We start from the raw sequence: 21,864 nt of genomic DNA on the forward strand, positions 1-21,864 counted from the left end.
CAGAAGGTCATACTGTAAAGTCATGTGCATGTTGGGTGCATGCGGTTGTAAAGTTCTTTCATCCAGCTATGATAACCGAAATGCATTAACTGTAACTCACAGTTGTTAAGAACACCTTGCTAAATGTTTCTTTGTTTAGTATGCACTCTACTCTGTAATGTGGCAGTGTTTATTAAAAGCCTTATTCTAAAATGCATAGAAAATCTACAAATCATTATCTCTGTGCCATTTACCTATCTATCACTCTGAATATTAATTTGGCAATGACAACAGATACACAGTAGATGGATTGATGGGCTTAATTAAACTGGATGGACTTGAAATCCCTTTCCTGTTTTTTGCCCTTTCCCTCCCCCACCCACTGGAGTGAACCCTCTGCTCTCTTTTTGTCACCCCCCACCTTTCATTATGGCGTGAGGATTACAACTGCAGCATCACAAGATGGAGGAAGACTAAATACAGTCACCGTTACTGTGCCAACCAGACAACACGTACCCATCCGTGCACACAAGTAAATACTTAAGAGATTAACTTATTAATGCATACCCATTCACTGCATTAAAAATGGCACAGAAACAAACCTATTGTATTTACACATAGATTCACCAGAAACATTTTTATTCACCAGAAACAAGCTAATTGGTGTTATTGCACTGTGGTAGCAGTTTCTATTTGAGTATTTCTGATCATATTAATAATACCTAGAGTATCTACATTAATTAGTGTATTTTTTTTTTTTTACATTTAATAAGTAACTGTATATTCCTATGTACACAACTGACAGGAATATTTTGGTCATTTATATACATGTTTATATGATGATTCCTTTTTTTAAACATGCTATTATGCTCCCGTAACTCTTTATATTTTTGATAACAATATTGAATTTCTTTTGCATGTCATTAAACCCTCGTTCAAACACATCTCTTTTTCATCCACTCTAAGGAAAATCATATTTTTCCCTCAATATGCACTTGGCCTTTGCATTTGCCTGTCTCACCACATTATCACTGATGGGCACTCCTTGGGGCCCCAACTTAGTGGTAGTTAGGGCTTTATTACTGACAGACTTTAGAAGTCAAGGCCTCATTACTGACAGACTTTAGAAGTCAGGGCCTCATTACTAATGGACTTTAGAAGTCAGGGCCTTATTACTGACAGACTTTAGAAGTCAGTGCCTCATTACTGATGGACTTAAGAAGTCAGGGCCTCATTACTGACGGACTTCAGAAGTCAGGGCCTCATTACTGATGGACTTCAGAAGTCAGGGCCTCATTACTGACAGACTTTAGAAGTCAGTGCCTCATTACTGACGGACTTCAGAAGTCAGGGCCTCATTATTGATGGACTTCAGAAGTCAGGGCCTCATTACTGACAAACTTTAGAAGTCAGGGCCTCATTATTGACAGACTTTAGAAGTCAGGGCCTCATTGCTGACGGACTACAGAAGTCAGGGCCTCATTACTGATGGACTTTAGAAGTCAGGGCCTCATTACTGACAGACTTTAGAAGTCAGGGCCTCATTATTGACAGACTTTAGAAGTCAGGGCCTCATTACTGACTGGCTTTAGAATTCAGGGGCTTATTACAGACAGGAGGCCCCAAATGAATTTACTTTTATTCCCGGCAACAGGTGGAGAGACCTCTAACCAGACCTAATTTGATAATATCTAACCATTAAGCCATGGCAAAATGTGTAGGAAAGCAGGCCATTTGCTTTAAAACAACATCTTCTCTCACAAGCATATTATATTTAGTTATACATATACAGGGGACTTTTAAATGTCTGTAACCCTCATTCCCTAAAGGAAGGAATGAGGCACAACACCTTGTTTGTCACATGCCATCTAGACGAGAAAAAAGGTGGGACTGAATCAGAGGTGAGGACTGACTTGTGATTATATCACTTTGAAAGCGAGGCTTCCTCAGGGCTCAACTCCTCAGTGGCCTTGAAAGGTGTGATTGTGGTGTGTGCAGGTGTGCGTGTGATAAGAGAGTGCATTTCTTGCCATTTCTCCTTCACCGAATCAGGGTTATAGACCAAAACTGAAGTTTTATTAACTTGGGCTAGAGTCCAGGGGAAGCTGAGCATGGGTCTCAAGGCCAGGGACCCAAAAAGGCCCATAAAGACCATAAAGATCTTATATGGAAACATTACCTTTTTAAAGAGTACCTAAAATAGGTCCACATGAAGCCTTTCCTCCCGATGAAGACTTTGCCACCCCCATGAAAATGTATTTGTCCTTCCAGTACTGACTTTTTCTAAATACTAATTGAGTAGAATTGACTTATTATTAAGTTGTGCAGTTGTTCCACCATCGAAAAATGAAAGCACTAAAGTTGCTCTTGAAGACTATTATGTAAATGTAAATCTATGAACAACATTACCTAAATAGATTGGGTTTCCCCCTGAGATCTCTCAACATTTCTGTATATCACTACTTTTGAGCTATTATACAGCCCCATAGACACATTTTTGTCTTTAAGAGTTGAGTATCTTACCCCATTATGTAGCTGTTGCATTTATCAAAGCTGTGTCTTTAACCTTTTATCAAATTTGACAAGTTTTGCCAGTTCCCCCCTGCCCTCCCCCCCTCCCCCTTTACAGCTTGCCATTGAGACCTACTGGCTGTGAAACAAGATCGGGGAGTGAAGTGGCGGGAATACTGGTAGACAGTGGGGGCTATCAGGACCACCCTTCTCCCGCCACGGAGCCCCTCTCCCGCCTCTCCCAGGCAGCAGGGACTGGGGAGTGTTGATTGGTGGCAGTACGGTGCCATGACCACCTTAGCCTCCCAGTGCCAGCATGAAGGAAAGGCCAGCCCTTTCTGTAATCCCCATTGTCCTCCTGGTGTTGCCGATGTCCTAGCATCTCCCTCAGCGTGTCCTCACAAACACGACAAAGGAGCAGGTTCGTCAGCTCCACTGAGCAGCACCTTGTCCAGAGAACTCCTCACTCGCCCCAAGGTCAGCAGTATACACAGCCCCCCAGCCTGAGAGAGGACTGAGCCTCTCCTGTAATTGATTACCGGAAGCCCAAGGAACGCGTGTGGAAATGCTTTCCGTCCTAATGTTTCACCAGTCATTAGTAAAAAGTGGCCATGCCAAAGAGGATTTATTAAACACTCTGGATGCAGTTTCTGAGTGGATGTGCTGTAAGGCTCCTTTTGCTCAAGTTGTGTACAAATCGCATCTGTGTGTGAGAGAAAAAGGCAATCTCATTTCCAGTCTGCTCATGGAGATGATTCAATAAGAGACACTTATGATTCCAAGCCAGAGAATAATGCATCCTGGGCTTAACTCTTTGTTACTATTTCCAGAGGTTCTCTATTTTTGGGAAAATGTAATGGAACTTCATTTTTGGAAATAGCCATATAATTTGTATGTAAGCGGATATCTCAGTGAGTGTGAAAAGAAGTGGGGGTAGGAGGGTAAATTTGCACATTAACTAATTTGCATCAGTCCTTACCTGGGATGAACTGTATTTATATGCTTAACACGCTTTGACAGTAAAACTGCACATTCATGTGGAATATCTTGCTTGCATTAGCATTTTTAAACAAATGACTGGAATAATTAGTAAAGGTTTATGCATCTTTTGAATCTCCTGCATCATGTGTGAATCGCAAAATGCTGAAATATTCTTTCCAGCCCAGTTTTCCCTCCCTTTTTCCAGGGTCTTTGTGTCTCGGTGAATTTGCTTGACTTGGGTCTAATACAAAGCCCCTGAGGAGAATGGTAGCTCCTGCCACACACTTTGCCATAGATTCATTTTGAACCACCAATTTCCAATCAGAAGTCTCAACTAAACCCAGCAAATTATATACATTTAAACCTTGAATTAATGACCAGAAACATCCAATCATTGTTTCTTGTTGTTAGGGATATTGTGAGAGTCAGGGAATCAACACTACTGAATCTCACAATATTCCTCATATTGTATTCATCTACTGTCTGTTGAAATAGTGTACTGTATGCTATCATACCAATGGACTCCTAGACAATGCACTAATTCTAGTATTGGCTAGCATGATATAACTCAAACTTCCTTTATCCTTCACACAGAGACATTGACATGTTCAATGTGGTTTTAAATGACTGTCACTTAGTTTGTTTGCTGAAATGAATAAACAATAGCAGTGGAGGGCCACTTTGAGTAGTTTAAAGAGAAGGTTGTAAATAGAAGCTAAACTCTTTGAAAACCTCCTAGTTCACTTCCTTGCCTGTGACCTTGTTGAACCCCACCCACAATGCCTGGCTGGAATGTCTGATGAGTGGGCGGAACTCTGCTGCCGGCAGCATTCCATTGTTGGTATTCCGCCAGGAAGCTTTGAGAGATGAAAGGTGAATGGGGAGGGGGGGCTTCTGGTCTGGGTTACACCATAGAGTAGGAAAGAACTGGTGTTGCCAACCGTTTGCACCATGGACCAGAGCAGACATATTTTTGCTGCCCGGAATTGTTTTATAAACCATTCCTGTTTCTCACAGGTGTCACTTCTTTTCATCTGACATGTAAAGGTAATGTTTAGCTTCTAACAGGAATGCTTCATTTGACTTTTGGGGATTCATCTATTTTATTAGGACATTGTTGTGATGGCTGAACTGATTGATATTTGATGTAATCAGTCATGTGATCATGACTCAAACCGGGTTCTCAGTAATGTGACCAACAGAGTCATCAGGACCACCAATGAAACCAATGAAGTTCCAATAAGTTGACCACCTTGAAACGGTGGAAGCCCTTAATTATGATCCCTCTTTCACACTCTATGGGTTAGACAGATCTTCCCATGGCCTTTCTAGACACAAGACCCCACCAGGCCCCACACTCACATGCATCCGTCACTGCCCATTACTGCTGATAGAGGGTTCCCAAAGAAAACCAGATTGGAGGATGAAATTGGGGTCACAGCAAATTTAGAAGCATGTGGTGAAGGCCATGAGGTTGTTGAGTATCTTGTAGGGCACAGAACCACTGGAGACCATTGTCTGTCTTTTGAAACTTCGCACTGTGGTATACAAATTTGATTGACAACATTGAGTTGGAGGGAATATAGTTGTAAAAAAAATGTCTATGCCCTAAAATACAAATAATCTGAGCTGTAAAACATTATGTTTAGGATGTGCGAATAAATAGTTAAATACTTCTCTCTTACATGTGTTAAATTTGTCCAGACATTAAGAATGTCAACTGAACCTATTACAGGTTGATATTAATAACACAGAAACTTTAAAACACAAGTTGAATTTTGTACAGACACACTGTATTGATCTTTCTTTTAGCAATTCATTTCTATCAGTCTCTGAACTTTTGAATAAATATACTTAAAAATATGAACACTAGCGTTGGATCCATAGTATTACTGTGCTTTCCTACTTTTAATCAGCACTCAGACTCTGACCACTAGATGAGATAGGAACAATAACATGGGGAAACTAGAAACCAACAATCCCTTCTCTAGTTCTGAAGGAACTGTGAAACAAATACATATTGAAAAGATATTCAAGCAGGGCGTTATTTAATCAACAAATGTTAATAACGAGACGATGAATGGAACATCTATGTAACTTCATCAGAAAATTCTGAACGTTTTATAAAACCATTTAGAGATTCTGGTTGAATATAACAGATGGTTACAGAGTGATATATAGCTGCTGTATGGAACTGCAGACAAACGAGGGATGAGCATATTTGACTACCCATTATCTGTATTCTGATAACCTGATGAATGCTTCATAATCAACACTACCTATACCATTTTAACAAACAAACCCTCTTTTCTTAAGCCCACATATTGATTGGTTAAATGTAGATTTTTATTTGTGTGCATTTTACAGACAAAGTAAAATGCACATGGAAACATAGATATTACAATAAACTATTCTTAGAATTAACCTTCAAAAAGGCATGGTGGATTATAATAATATTCTGAACATTTAGGAGATGTAGGAGATTTGGAGGTGTGCTCCTGGTTGAAAAATCTCACTATCATGTTTTCCCTCATATTCTCAATGCATCTGTTGAATATAACACTTATTATAGTTATACATGGAAATGCCTAATGTTTATGTTTTTAACACTGAAGTTAACCTCACAGGTGTATCAAATGTCCCCTATTTTAACGTTCGAAGGTCCTGTTTTTTTTCCAAGAACTATGTTCTTTTTCTAATAGTAATAGATTTGTATAAGGATGTCTTGTGATTTGCTTTACTAGCTAACCTTGAGGCAGAAACTAGTGTGTGGGTTCTTCATGCTCAGTGGGCTTTCCCTGCTATGCTCCTCACTCACAAGGTTAAAAATAAAGGTTGTGAAACTGCATATGACACATCCTAAAACATACTTGTAGACGTCAGAGCTTTATTTTCAGGTCCTACAGCTAATGTCCTACATTATTCCAACCACCATCAGTCCATAGTATATACTGGACAATATTCACAGGACAAACCAAAAGTGTTCATGGGAATTATACCTTGCTTCATTTTCACATGAGATTTATAAGAGTAGTTAGAATTGACTGTTAAGTTGCTCTGGGACTGAATGGACATTTTATTTTGTCCTGTTTTAATCTAGCAACCTTTTGGTAAGAGGTGGGAAGCTGTTTGGCTTTGCCATTCAGAATGAAAAGATGATGAATGTCCATTTTCCAGATGAATGATACCACATACTCTTTCCACCCGAGACCGTCATTGTCCCAGATATTAGAATGACTCACTGGGCAGACCAAGACCTCCAGCACTATCACAGTACATTGTCTGGACCACACAAGAAGAAAACAATGAACAAGGCCTCTGCATTATTGATCATGGGTTTTCAATGTGCTACATTGAAGTAGATACTGTGTGAATATAGTTAGGCTGGTTTCTATGCCATGAAAGTCTGCACTGCAGGGTCTGGCTTCGGGCCAAATCTCTCTGTTACCTTGGAAACATGCTGCAGCCTGGCATCAGAGGGGAGAAACCCAGTTTTTGACCTGGCCTTTGTGACTGAATCTCTCCAAACTACATTACACACATTCTACTGCACTACACAACCACTCCTGTTAAGGCTGCTCTGCTTAGCACACTAATAAAGATATAAAATGATGTTCCTTGAAAATGTCCTTAATGTTGCGTTATTTGACACTACGCTGAACCCTAATGAAGTGTAATGTTATTTTACAAATGAGAAGTTGCTCAATCAGATAAGCGCAAAGTAAAACAGACCTCTATGTAAAGAGACCACATGCCTTGGAGGAGACCATAAATGCCATTGTATTTTATAGCAGAACAGGAAGTTATGTCTTTACCAAAATGCATAGGTTTCAGTTGTGTAGAACGTGCATTGTCAGGGTTAAAGAAACTGAGAACTGAGTTTACTAAAAGAATACAATAGTTAATGTAGTTCAATGCCATGTGGCTCTGTGTTGCTTTCCGAAAGACTTCCTAGGAAGTGATGTGATCAGTCCAATGGCTCAATAGGGAACTTCTCTGTGACCTTTTGAACAACAATAACAGCTGCAGCCACTGCATGAGTTATAAGAAACACATTTTTAGGCCCCTGATGTTTTCCTAGTAATCAGACTTCCTCTTTTCACACTAAGACCCAGAAATAGTTATCAAAAGCAGATTAAATCGTGACATTCCTCGCAAGTCTTTGAGGTTAATGTTTTTTTTTTATTGAAAGTGCATAATGATTATCTGATGTTAATGTATTTTCTTTGTAAGGGAGAGACACAGCACCATGTGCTGTTTCTGAATGACCTAGTAGTGCACCCTACTGGCAATATTTTACATTCACAGAGCATTGCATTAACCATTTCTCTAGGTCCTACAAATATATTGAGGCAATCCTTCCGAATGCTATGCAGGTCTGGTTTTATGAATGTACTATGAACAACACAAAAAAAAAAAAAAAAAAAAAGACACTATAAGGAAGTAGGTGGACCCTTTCCAGTAACCGACCCCAGGACTTCCTCTTTATTGTCAAGACAACCCTTCATATTTCACTTTCCAAATATGAGCATCCCACTTCCTGTTTTTACAATGTTTCACACCAAAACACACACACACACACATGTTTGTTTTTCTACCCTTGTGGGACATCAAAATCTTTCTTTAACCTCAATGACCTAAACTTTATACCTAGACATAACCTAGCACAAACACCTAGACCTAAATGTAAACAGTAATGCCCAAACATAAAAGCAATGCCAATTCTAACACTACTCAAAAATTATACAGATTTTTTAGGCTTTTACCCTGTTTTCTCCCCAATTTGATTGATCTAAATAGTCATTTCACACCCTACTTCATCGCAGCAACTCACAGAGAACCTAGAACTGGTGTCATGGTTGCATGGTAGGCCGGACACAAGGCGCAGAGCTACAATAAATCATTTTATCATTTACTGACGAAGACGAAAACAACAAAAGGAGAGGCACAACCGAGACTGAAGCACATAACACTAACAATAACCGAGACTGAAGCACATTACACAAACAATAACTGAGACTGAAGCACATAACACAAACAATAACTGAGACTGAAGCACATAACACAAACAATAACTGAGACTGAAGCACATAACACAAACAATAACTGAGACTGAAGCACATAACACAAACAATAACTGAGACTGAAGCACATAACACAAACAATAACTGAGACTGAAGCACATAACACAAACAATAACCGAGACTGAAGCACATAACACAAACAATAACCGAGACTGAACCACATAACACAAACAATAACTGAGACTGAAGCACATAACACAAACAATAACTGAGACTGAAGCACATTACACAAACAATAACCGAGACTGAAGCACATTACACAAACAATGAGGATGCTTTCTTTCTAAAAAAGGGTGACAAAATATGTATTTCTTCATGAATATTTATTTTTTCATTAATATATGTATGTATTTCTCTCTGTAAAGCATTTTTTCCTGTAACACTTATCGACTTGATGAGAGTTTTCATTTAAAATTATATATTTGACCTTTTGTATTGAATTACTTCACATGCTGTTGAATTGTTCACCCGTAGCTGTTTATTGGTCTGGTCTTCCTTCCATTAAATCACAGTGAGTAACCCCTGAGCTCTTAACCTCCATTGATTCGACAGCCCTAACTCTAATCCTAGCCCTGAACATAAAGGCTGATGATTAATCCTAAATGTAACCTCAATTCTGACACGTTACCCAATTGTACATTTTTTCATAACCCTACACCCCCAGCCCAGAAATCACATTTTCCTTACTTGTTGCCAAAAAACCCTGTTGGGACTGCTTAATTTTTAGGTTTTATAATTTTTGCAGTTCTCTATTTGTACACATAGACCCAAATTACTCACACACACACATATTTTTTGTTTTCCATTTTGAGTTTATGTTAAACCAAACCCTAACTGTTATTACCTAACCCTATGCTAACCCCAATTTTCAATGTGTACTTGCAAATGTCCCTACAAGCTCGAAATACCCTTGATTAACTATATTTCCAGTTATTTTTGGTCTTCGTAAGAAAAAGAAAACAAGGACAGACATATTCTTAAGGTAGACTGTATAGGTTAACTATAAAAGGTGACTGTGGTGAACGTGGCACCTCATAAAACTAACTGTGTCAGAGGACATAATGGCAGTCTGGGTGGTGTAGGTGTAATAGTCAGAGCTTCGGTCTTTACTTTAGATCCTTACAAAATAAGAAATACCCAGGAACTCCGTAGCAAGACCAGAAAAAAGGCACTGTTTTTACGGTACATCACCTCAGTCATCTTTGAATGGAACTCATCCATCCAAATAGAGATGAGATTGTCATCAAGAAGAGCTCTCCCTGCTGGAACCCAGGCAGGTCAGAAGACCCTGCCCACCCTGTCACTCCAATCAATGTAACTACTCCTGATAGAGTAGGGCTAGACTAGCAACAGTTGGAAACACAGTGAAGTTATATAGTGCTTATGCCTATGTTGGAGTATCATATAACATATAAAAATAAAATTGAATACACAATTGAAACAGAACGTCCAAATGTACTTGGACATAGAGCAACACAATCAGGAAGATACTAGTCTTGTTTTGTTTGAATTATAACAGTGTCATCACAGTGATCAACAATGTATTTTAAATCTTGACCACTGATGTAGGCACCAGTAGGTGAAGCGAGAGTCTAGAGTGATAGTGATGTATAAAGGGCTATGGCCTATTGTGGCCACTTCAGGTGTATCCTTCCCTCCTGCTTGTTCACAATTTAACAACAGAAACTCTCGTAGGTATTCAAGATTGTCCACATTTTATTGTGTTACAACAATTTATTGTGTAACAATTAATTACAAATTCCAAATAGAAAATAGTTGATTGCGTAAGCATTCAGCCCCTTTAGTCAATATCTGGTAGAGGGAGCAATTAGAGCCATAAGTTAATTGGATAAGTCTCTGCCAGCTTGGCACATCCGGACACAGCAACTTTTGCCCATTCTTCTTTGCAAAATTGCTTAAGCTGGGGGAAGTTGAATGGGGACCTTTGGTAAACAGCAATTTTCAAAATGTTCTCAATTGGATTAAGTTCTGGGCATTGACTAGGTAACTCCAAGATAAAGCAGAACAAAGTGCTTAGGCCAAAACGCTATACTTTGGTCTCATCAGACAGATTGACAATTGTGCCAAATTCTCTCCAATTGTTAATAATTTACCTTACTGTGGTACAGGGGATATTCACAGGGAAATTGACAGGGATACAGAGTCTATTTCATTGGGAACATTTTTTATTTAGGATATTGGTTAACATCTTGCAGAATTTAGCATGCTTCATTCTGCAAGGTTACAGATAGTTTGCTTAATGTTTTAATCTGATATGATCACTATGAACATGAGAATTTCAGAGACAGTTTGTTTTCAGTAGATGGCAGCATTTAACTGCCAATTTGATATGGCCTCTACAGTGAATAAGCAAACATTAAATTACTTTGTGTTGGTGTGTGTGTGTGTGTGTGTGACAGGAGCAGACATAATGTTGCAGATCAAAGCCAAAACATTGTTATTTACCAACAACATAATGTAGACATACCTGTTGTTACTGCTGTTATTAATGCTACAATTATTCTTTTAGTACATCCATGAAAATCAAGATTCAGATTAAGTATGTTGGGTGAGAAAGTGCTAACGCCATTGAAAAAGATGAACAAAATTCACTAAACAAAACAAATAATTAAATGAGTGTTTACAAAAAAAGGAAATTGTACTATTTTATACACAACTGCCCAAGATTGTTTAACAAAAAGACATTTCTAAATGTAGCGGCCAAAAATTCCTCTTCATCTTAATCCTACAATAGATTTTTCTGAAATGTGATAACACATTGGGAACACGTCGGGAACACAGTGGGGACAGAACTCATTGCTAAATAGAGTATTCTTCCAGATTCTTAATATACTTTACTTTGTCAGAGCTTATGGACAGTGTGTCATTAATACAAGTTTTCAAATGGGTTTCAAATACAGAGATTGAGATGTCAGTTGCTAAATGTTGATTCTAAGGGACAATTCTCCGTAAAGAGGGAGGGGAAGGCAGAAGGAGAGAGAGATTAGTATGTTTCTGTCGCCTATGTCATCTATTCAAAAGAGAAAGGCTGAGATGAACACAGGAATCAACGGTGTAAAGGATTAGAGTAGTTACCTTTGTTGCCAACATGTCACCATGACATAGGTCACAACGCTTTACACTTCATTACCAGTGCTTGTAAACTGCATCAGCTCAATGCTATAAATACTCACTTGAGCCACTGTGCTGTAGAAACGTGGAGGGATGTCAGTGACTTCACTTTGTAATGACCATGAATTGTAATTCATAGAATGTGTGTGCTATAAAAAGTAATAAAAGCAAGCTGCAATTGTCTGTGTCCTTTTTAGTGGCGAACACATTCAGGAGAGAGAAATTGAGAAAAATTGACTTTCTACCCAATCCATTTTGACTTTATTATTGTTTTGTAGTTTTTTATTATAATTATTGCATTGCTTATTCATTATTAAAACAGTGTAAATGATATTTTGACTGAACAGCAACAAGTGAAAATATCAAAAAATATTTTTTTAACAAAAGATCTCCAATCAACAGCCTACCACTGCTTTTAATTTACGCTGAAGTAAAGGCATAGCACATGCACTGAACACGATGACAGAGTACTGGGACTTTGACAAGCTATTCATAGAGGGGCTGTGGTAAGACAAGACTCTTCCGTAACGCTCTTTGTTGACAAAACAACACACGGTCCCTGTCACATGGAAGACAGAGAGGATTTATTTCAGATACGCTGGTGCCCCTGAAAACCCAACGGAACTCTTCAGCCACGCCGTCACTCAGGAATAACACCACAAGGCCCGGGTGCAGGAAGGCTCATGCATGACAATTAGCCCAATTAACGCTGCTACCACACGCCCGACTGCAGCAGGATTAGGTCTGTGGGGACTCTGGCATGTCAGAGAAACTGATAGTGGTCAGCAGCGACATGACTGAGGGCAGAGCTGTGCCATGTGCCACATAACCCGAATCCGGCCCGGCCGCGCTGGCTCCATCTCTGTTGTTTGATCTTTTCCTGGGCCGTGCTGAACACTTTGAATACCTTTATTAACTACCAAGATTTAACCCACTAGGCACTTGCAACTATTGTACGGTGTTTGGTGTTGCCGGACAAACGGACGGAAATATTGTTACTTCCTAGGTGAATAGACGCATACGACTATTCTGAACGTGTGAGTCCCAGGGGCCTAATGACTCCCTAGTCATTACAGGGCCCCTCAGAGGCCCAAATGGGCCATGCTCACTGGTATGAGTGGCATACCGGACAGATACTATCGGCTGTCTGTCTTCATCCACTCCTTCAGCAGTTGGCGCTGTGAAACCCATCTCCTTTAGAAAGGCTTTTTACACACGCGCCCTCACAAGAGCACACAGATCTGCTGCCCTCTTGAATTAATAACTGTTTGTCTGTCCTCATTTGGTGCTACTTGAAAAAGTATAATAATTACATATGACACATTGTCAGTAGCTCCATATTAACAGTAGTTGAGGGGTTTGTTCCAGTGATTTGATGATGCTGAGGTCTTGGCTTGACTAGTTCCTGCCGTAAGCAGCTGAAAGGCTCTGGGACGTGAGGTTGCTTCAGGATCTGTCAATGAGTGTGCTCTATGTAAGACCATGTGTCATTGACACTGGACAGTAAAGCTGCAGTTTATCACGATGAAGATATCTGACACCCTATATAATTACAGACAATTAATGCGTATTTTCTCCGAACAGCAGGTGGCCTGGAAGTGTGAGTGTATGTTTTGAGATGTAGGGAGACACCCAATAACCCAAAGGTCTGCTATCTAAGTATAAAAAACGATAACATACATTGTTCTACCTCTGAAGAATCGTGAACTGTAGAACCAAACTTAATACACATGCTGAACAGGCTCTGTGACTAATGTCAAGAACAGCTGGTAGTTATACACTTCTAGTGAAATGCATATTCGGGAATGTTAGCCTGATTGCAGCAGAGTTGATCTGGTTTTCTTTCTACACCACTCCGTAATCCCATTCCTTACTGACTCTGGGGATGGGTCAGCAGTTAAAGATCCAGAACAAGAGAGCCTGGGTCAACTCTGACAATTAAATATTCTGAGCATCAACCATCTAGACAAACCATGTAAACCGAGTTCTTGTAAGCAGATTAAAAAATCTAGCCCAATAGAGTTACTTCGTTGAACTTGATTTTTTTGTCCCGGACTGGGCTTAACCTGTATCTCCAAAACCGTTTGCCAGGGCCCACCAGGAACAATTACTGATGCTTTTACAAATTACAGCACATTTTAATTACATAACAGTTTTGCAGAAAAATGACATTCAGTACTTGATTAAATACACCTTCAAGAAAACATATTAGGAAATCAGATTGTATCAGCCATACCAGAAACAACAACACAGAGCATGTTGTGGAACCCAGAACAACAGGGGTGATGAGTGAGGACTCTGGAGACAACCAGACTATTCCAGGTTGCCCCATGAAGACCCTTGTTGATTTGTTTTTCTGTGTTTGAGTGCCACCGCTTGAGTGCATTCATGGCTAGCACTTCAGGATCTGCAGATAAGCCCCCTGTTGCGTTGGACCTAGATTCATTTCAGTTGGGACAATCCAGTAGAGACCCAGCTGGCCAAAAATTAATACAAAGCTGGATCCATTCGGCTGAGTGCAACACTAGTTACTATATATGGTACGCTATTTATGCATTTTTATTTTTGTAATGAATCAATTTCTTATCAATGTTCATGTCAGAAATGACAGTTTAACCACACCATGTGTGGTGTGGATATCTAGTCAGCTCAGGGATACGTGGTCTCTTCAAACAGCAAATAATCAGGGTGCTTACGTAGGCTTGGTTACAGAGCGACAAGGACTTACATACAATGTGGTGGATTTTTTTTTTTTGTGGTTTCAACTGTAAAAATGGGAAAAAAAGTGAATGCATGCTTTCAAAATCATTGCACAAATACATTTCATTTATTGAAAGCACATATTTCTATTTTATTTGTGACTGGACAGTGATAGAGGACAAACTCACTATTCTCTCTGCACTATGCTCAAGTCTGCATTAAAGATAACCCTACATTGGTGGAATGTTTGGGATTTCATAGCTGCAGGCCTGACAGTTTGGGATTTCATAGGTGTAGTCCTGACAGTTTGGGATTTCATAGGTGCGGTCCTGACAGTTTGGGATTTCATAGGTGCAGTTCTGTGAGCATTGAGTACATGAGAGGTTACATTAGAATGAGCCCTTGTACTCTTAGTTCCTTGGTGTATATTTGTGTGAGTGTGTAAATAAGCCCATACATGTATCGTCTGTACAGACAAAACCTTTAATCCTCTCACAGCAGTTACAGTGCTTCTGCCTTATAAAGCTGTGTGTGTGTGTGTGTGTCTGTGAATGCCCTTTGCAATAGCCCATTTGTAATCAGCTGTTGAAGTCGACTAGTGCCCTAGTAGCTATAACGGTAGCTAAGCAGTAGCAGCGCTGTCCTCATAGCCTGGTCCAGTCCTCCAGCCACACGGCACTCTGATCCACATCACAGCTGCAGTAAGGTGACAGAGGGACGGGAGAAACTCGCTAAACCTGAGCTCCATTACGCTAATTAGCACATGTATGCAAGTCGCATGCCAGTTGTGTATATGGTGTAGTTAGTGTGAATGTCTGTTGATCACGGCTAGTGTGATACTCTACTGAAGAGGTAAGGCAATTAATGAGTCCGTTTTCCTATGAGCTTTTCGATTTAAGTGTTTTTTTTATGATTAAGATTAATGTAATTTCAAAAGCAATAGATACATTACATATTTCTGCAACAAAAAAAATATTTTTTTTATCATATGAGTATAGGATTTGGCAATGTCCTGAGGTACCAATTTTATAATTAATGTATGCAAAATGTGCATTAATAATTCTAGCAGAAAGGGCTTGTGGTATTTCAAAACAGGATTATTTGTGATGATAATGCATAATACATAAAAAATACATGAACAAAAACACAATATTTTGTATAAATTGTTACATTTACAAATTACAGTATCAATATTAAATGTGTGCCTGTCAAAATGTCCTTAATGATTGTAAAATATTGAAAATGTCAATATTATGCTCCAACTTAACTATAAATATAAATTATTTTATAGGTAGAATTTGTTAAATGTTTGGTGTGAAATAAAATACACATACATCCATTTCAAATAAATAGCTATAAATGTTAATATTTTAGCAATAAATTGGCAATTTTAAAATAGGATGTCTAAAATAAATTTTGTTGCATAAATTCAATATATGTTGATTTTGAACATTCGGTTGTCACCATTAAGTTTGTAATATTACATTTACAATATTAGGTTACTGCTACAATTACAGCTGCAAATATCATGTTGCAACCAACAGTGAATCTCAAGTAATTTTCGGCAGACTGTGTCATTATTTTGGTATTTTATTTGAACTCTGCCTACACAAAACAAACATCTTGGAGAAGTATTTAGGCTGTCAAAGATATGCTAACATATCCAGGCCATACAGAATGCCTGTTCTGACACCCAAGTAATCCACCCTGTCATAGAAATATGCACTGATAATTCAGAACACCTGCACCATGTCTACCAAACTCAATCTAATCCCAGCAATGTTTCACGCCATGTAATACAGTAAAATGGTAGGTTTCGTAGCGAGTGCAGTGTGTCGTGCACACTGTACACAATAGAAGTAACTGTGGGATAGTGGGACAGAAGCAGTGCCGGCTGGCTGGGCAAGTGATTCTTAGCAGCAACAAGTCAGACAGAGTTGGGTAGATTCCTTATCAGGAAAGGCTTGAAAAAGAAAAGTATAAATTGACATTAACAAACATTAACACGTGGATCTCTGATTGTTTGATTAGTGACAGACAGACCGGGAGATGATTGAACTGGGCCTTGCAGACGGGAGTCTGATTGATGAACTGATGGAGCTGACAGCCCAGAGTCTGAGCCACCTGGAGATCAAAGAGCACTTCAACATTATCAAGGAGATCGGCCGGGGGAAGTACGGCAAGGTACTGCTGGTTACCCATCGTTGTAGGGGTAAGTAGCCCACTCGTAATACTGTAGAACGCAGACAGAACCAGGGCTTTTGTTTTAGTTCAGTTATACCATACATCCTTCATTGATTTAATATCACTTCAAAACATATCCTGTCACCTTTTGCTCATGAATTACGCCAAGTTGTTATGAAAATAAAAATGATGCATGTCTTGCAGGAACACCGATGGCTTTGAAAGTGATGCCAAAAGCCTCCACCAAACTCCAGGGATTCCTGCGGGAGTACTGCATCTCCTTGCATCTCTCCTGCCACCCCTGCATTGTAGGTCTCTTCGGAATTGCCTTCCAGTCCAATGAGCACTACGGCTTTGCCCAGGAGCTTGTAATTGGGAGGGACCTTTTTGCCGTCATCCAACCAAAAGTAAGATTATTATACAATACATATCTGACCTACTGTATTTATAAAGTGTTTATATCGTCAATGTACACCCGTTTGGAATGTCTATATGCATAAAACCTTTTGCAATAATAAATGTTATAATAAATGTTTCTATATGCAGTCTTCTAATTAATGTTAGAATGGGCATAATGACACCAGAGCTGTTACAACATGCTCAAATAGACAATTATTTTAGTTGGGTGGGCCCAAAATAAAAATGCACACTAAAAATATGTTGTACATATTTTTTAGAAGAATACAATGACCAGTGGCTAATAATTAAGATTGTATTTTGTGTGAATAAGATTTTGTGTGAACTAACATTTTTTGGGGCTAACTTAAACCTTCATTTGGTTAGAGAAGTGAATTATCCTTATGACATTATGAGCCAGTCTAATTAGAGAATTATCCTTATGACATTATGAGCCAGTCTAATTAGTGAATTATCCTTATGACATTATGAGCCAGTCTAATTAGTGAATTATTCTTATGACATCATGAGCCAGTCTAATTAGTGAATTATCCTTATGACATTATGAGCCAGTCTAATTAGTGAATTATCCTTATGACATTATGAGCCAGTCTAATTAGTGAATTATCCTTATGACACTATGAGCCAGTCTAATTAGTGAATTATTCTTATGACATTATGAGCCAGTCTAATTAGTGAATTATCCTTACGACATTATGAGCCAGTCTAATGAGTGAATTATTCTTATGACATCATGAGCCAGTCTAATTAGTGAATTATCCTTATAACATTATGAGCCAGTCTAATTAGTGAATTATTCTTATGACATTATGAGCCAGTCAAATTAGTGAATTATTCTTATGACATCCTGAGCCAGTCTAATTAGTGAATTATCCTTATGACATTATGAGCCAGTCTAATTAGTGAATTATTCTTATGACATTATGAGCCAGTCTAATTAGTGGCAAAATCTGAGAGCAGCCAGAGTGTCCTGTGAGAATATGTCATTAGGGGAAGCACACTTGAGATGAAGCTGTTGATCAAGATGAAACATAATTCATTGAGCAAACACTGAGTCAGGCACACAGACATTTTGGTTGAACACCAAGTCAGGCACACAGACATTTTGGCTGGGCTGCACAGAGCCACCAAAAGGTGTGCCCAAGGAACAGCGCGCACAAATTAAACTCGCAAATGTTACTTTGAAAGAAGAGAATATCAGGGCTGCACAGTAAAACATTTGCGAGCAGAACATTTCTCCTCTACTTTTTTCTAGCTAATTTATTTTGCTTAGCTTAGATCAATGTCCTATTTCCTACTTTCTTGTTGTTAACTCTTTTTCTTTACTTTCCAAGCGTCTTTCCTCCTTTACATTTTTGGATTTACTCAGATTCTGGCACGCAGTTTTCTTCTTCCTATTTCCTATTTATAGTTCCCTTTTAATTAGGAAAGAACTAAAGTAAGTTAAGAAAGAAGGAAATATAAACATGAAAATAAAGGATCAAGGGAATGTAGAAATGGAGGACAGGAAGTGGAGTTAAGAATATAAAGGAGCCTTGATGTGTAGTAGGTATTTCCTCAGGAAAACAAAAATCTTTGCTCTCAATTGTGCTACTCCCTTCCTTATTTCGTAATATCTAATGTGTGATTATGACCTAGGTTCACTCATGCAACTCAGTTGAAGATCTAAATGTTTTCACAGATGCAAATATTGCAACGCCGTTACATTTCTTCTCACACAACTTGCCCAATCAGGATGTATGTGCTGGAACCTAAGTGCCCAGAGTAGGGTATTCTAGTTTACAAATGAGCTTTCCATAAGGAGCAGCTAGACCGGGACAAGACTAGACAGACATGTCCGTCATCCACTCTTTCATCCCTGTATGGTGCTGAGTCAGTCTCTGATCCCCTAGTTCTTAAAGAAGGGTGAGTTTGTGACCTTTAACCCTGTCAGTTAAAAAATTATTATCCACAACAACCCAGCAAAATTGGAGATGTGTTTTCGCCAAGTCTAACTCTCAAAAGTAGGATGAGTCCGACTGAGTTGTGCGGAGGCCACAAAAATGGGGGCAGTGGGCAGTATGCGCCAGTTGCCCATGGTTTTGTTAGCGTATAAGCCTTAAGCGATCAAGAAGAGAGAAAGAAAAGACCAACAGTCACAGCAAAAGACGATGCTAAGACAGATGCCACAACAGTGAATCTAGCTAAATAACTACAACAGCGGCACACCATTGGTGGTGAGTTGAATCTCCAGAGGTGATTTATTGTGTTTGTTGTAAATATGAGCTGTTAAAACAGAGTTGAATCAAGTTACTCCACCAGTTGCCAGTCAGGGGGACAGAAATGTTGGAACAATGTGATGTCAGTTGGTGTTGTGGATTATATGCCATGGACAAACTGTGGTCTCGGTCTTCCCACGGTTCCACCTATTTATCCCCAGGTGGGTATCCCGGAGTGTGCGGTGAAGCGTTGCGTCCTGCAGATCGCCAGTGCCCTGGAGTTCATCCATGAGCACGGCCTTGTCCACCGCGACATAAAGCCTGAGAACATCCTGCTGCTGGACAGCCACTGCTGCCGGGTCAAACTGGCGGACTTCGGCCTGGCTCAGAAGAAGGGCACACTGATCCGCTTCATCTCTGGCACGCTGCCCTACATGGCCCCGGAGCTGTGCGCCGTGGCTTTGGAAGAGGGCCAGACGGAGGTGACGGCAACGCCGCTCAGCGTGGAGCCCAGCCTGGACACCTGGGCTTTTGGTGTGGTTATCTTCTGCATCCTCACTGGTTACTTCCCCTGGGAGCGCTGCATGGCCTCCGATGACTTCTACCAGGAGTTTGCTGATTGGTGCCAGGCACCCAATTTGGAGGATGTCCCACCGCTGTGGAAGAGATTCACCCCTGATGCCATGGAGATGTTCAGCAGGCTGTTGGCGCTGGATGCTAACAAGAGGAGCACGGTAGGAGAGGTTAGGTCCTATGTGGAAAAGGACTGGTTGATGCCGACTCTAGTGGACGCCAATGGACTGCAACCGGAGAATGGCAAGTTCAGCGCAACCTACTCCACCTCACAGAGCAGTTCTGTCCAGAAGGAGATGGAATGAGCTCTGAGACACCTGTGTAAATCACCTCCGGTTCATGGAATCAACTTTAAAGGGGCACAATGTGTGCATTTGACCCCACTCTTACAATGCACCGATAAAAAAAGGACCTGAATTACACTCATTGGCCCTCATTCATGAAATGTGGGCACAATCAAATTTGATCTTAAAATGATCTTAGGAACATTTCACCGACAGCTGGTATTCATCAATATTATATTTGTCGCTTACGATCAAACCCACGTCTGGTCGGAGACCATGTAAACCAACGTAATAAAATAAAATCATGCTTGATTTGCAATAAGACTATCATTATCACGAAAAACAACAAACAGCCACAGTAACAAACATAATAATAATAGGTATGCCTAATATAAAATAAGATGATGATTAATATAACACACAAACGTACCACAATATTAAATATTGCATCACCAACGTACGCTAATATTGTATTATTTATTTCACTTTATTCTGCATTTTCCATCTGTTTGTCCCTGGTAAGCTTCGAAATGCCTTAGTGTATGCGCTAGACAAATAAACTTGCTTGCCTTGTTTTCCCAAGTCACTCAGGCCGTATCGACATATTTGGAGATCATAAATACTCGTTATAATTTCGGTGGCTGGCATCTTGATTAGCTAAATGGTCTTAAATTGACCAGTGAGATGATAAATAAATCAGTGGTGGAAAGTGCTCAGTAACTGCGCCGATTTTGTCATGGAGAATGATAAATGGTTAATTAGCTGTTTCAGGCTACAATTTATGCTGAAATCTGTCCATTCATAGGCTGCTGATCACCACACCCAAATAAATTACAGGTGTTATATGACAGGTGCAGGGCGTTCTCGCGTCCACGGCTTTATCCGATTTACCAAGACATCTACGCAAATTTCAACCAGGTGCGACAGTTTCATGAATCACACTTAAAGATCACCGTAAATCTCTCCCAACGTTCGAATCTGAGATCTTTTCTGAGAAGGTTTCATGAATGAGGGCCACTGTCTTATGTCAGTCCCGAGAGTCATGTGAAGTGAAGGGGGAGAGCTGTGTACTGAAAGAGTTTACTGAAAGGAGAAGTATTTAATTGGGATTGAGCTCAAACCAACTCTGAGGCTGGACTAAAGTGTGTGTATAGCGGTAACCTGAGGAATGTAATAATGCAACATAAATCACAAGCATTCATACCTGCTGTGACCTGAGGAATGTAGGAAAACACCAGTTATTTATAACAATGTGTTGATGTATTTTAGAAGATCTCACCGCACTTATCGAAGTAAACTTCTCCCTCTATAATTTATATTATAGATGGAGATTGTGCAGTGCATTCAAGATGGCAGAATTAAGACGTTCACTGTGCCAGTATTCACTGAGTGTTTTTGTAGTGTTTCACATGTTTAGTTTGTTCTTTAAATCTCAGTTTGACCATGCCTGTGCTTTGATTATTGACATGACCTTGATAAATGCACACTTAAAAATATATATACAGAATATAAATCTACAGTGCAATGAATGCCAACATGAAAACAATTATGAACAGATGTCGATAATCCTCTAGTGAGACATTTTCACGTTTTCGGCAAGCCCCAGATCTTTCCTAGTTGTTTAAATTGAATTACATTTAAATTAAAGCCATGAAATTAGGAGCCATTACATAACAATGAACTATATAAATGAATCTTTGAAATCTGCTTTTTGTTTTTGTGGAAATTCAAAGACATTATTGAGTAGGGGTTGCATTTAAAGTTGTTGACAGTGTTTGGGTCTGGTTTTGGTATGAACAAATAAAGATTATTTATGTCTTC

At 39.5% G+C, this 21,864-nt stretch overlaps 1 protein-coding gene across 1 annotated transcript; it reads left to right on the forward strand.

Moving 5' to 3' along the window:
* The first annotated feature begins 15,033 nt into the window (after positions 1–15,033).
* On the forward strand, positions 15,034–21,864 carry si:dkey-8e10.3 (serine/threonine-protein kinase SBK1). The gene is made up of 4 exons (XM_010891818.3): positions 15,034–15,239; positions 16,419–16,599; positions 16,776–16,978; positions 19,408–21,864. The coding sequence occupies exons 2-4, from the start codon at positions 16,437–16,439 to the stop codon at positions 20,062–20,064; spliced, it is 1,023 nt and encodes a 340-aa protein (XP_010890120.2). The 5' UTR covers positions 15,034–15,239; positions 16,419–16,436; the 3' UTR covers positions 20,065–21,864.

The sequence above is a fragment of the Esox lucius genome, chromosome 12 (assembly GCF_011004845.1).
Source record: "Esox lucius isolate fEsoLuc1 chromosome 12, fEsoLuc1.pri, whole genome shotgun sequence".
Classification (NCBI taxonomy): Eukaryota; Metazoa; Chordata; class Actinopteri; order Esociformes; family Esocidae; genus Esox; species Esox lucius.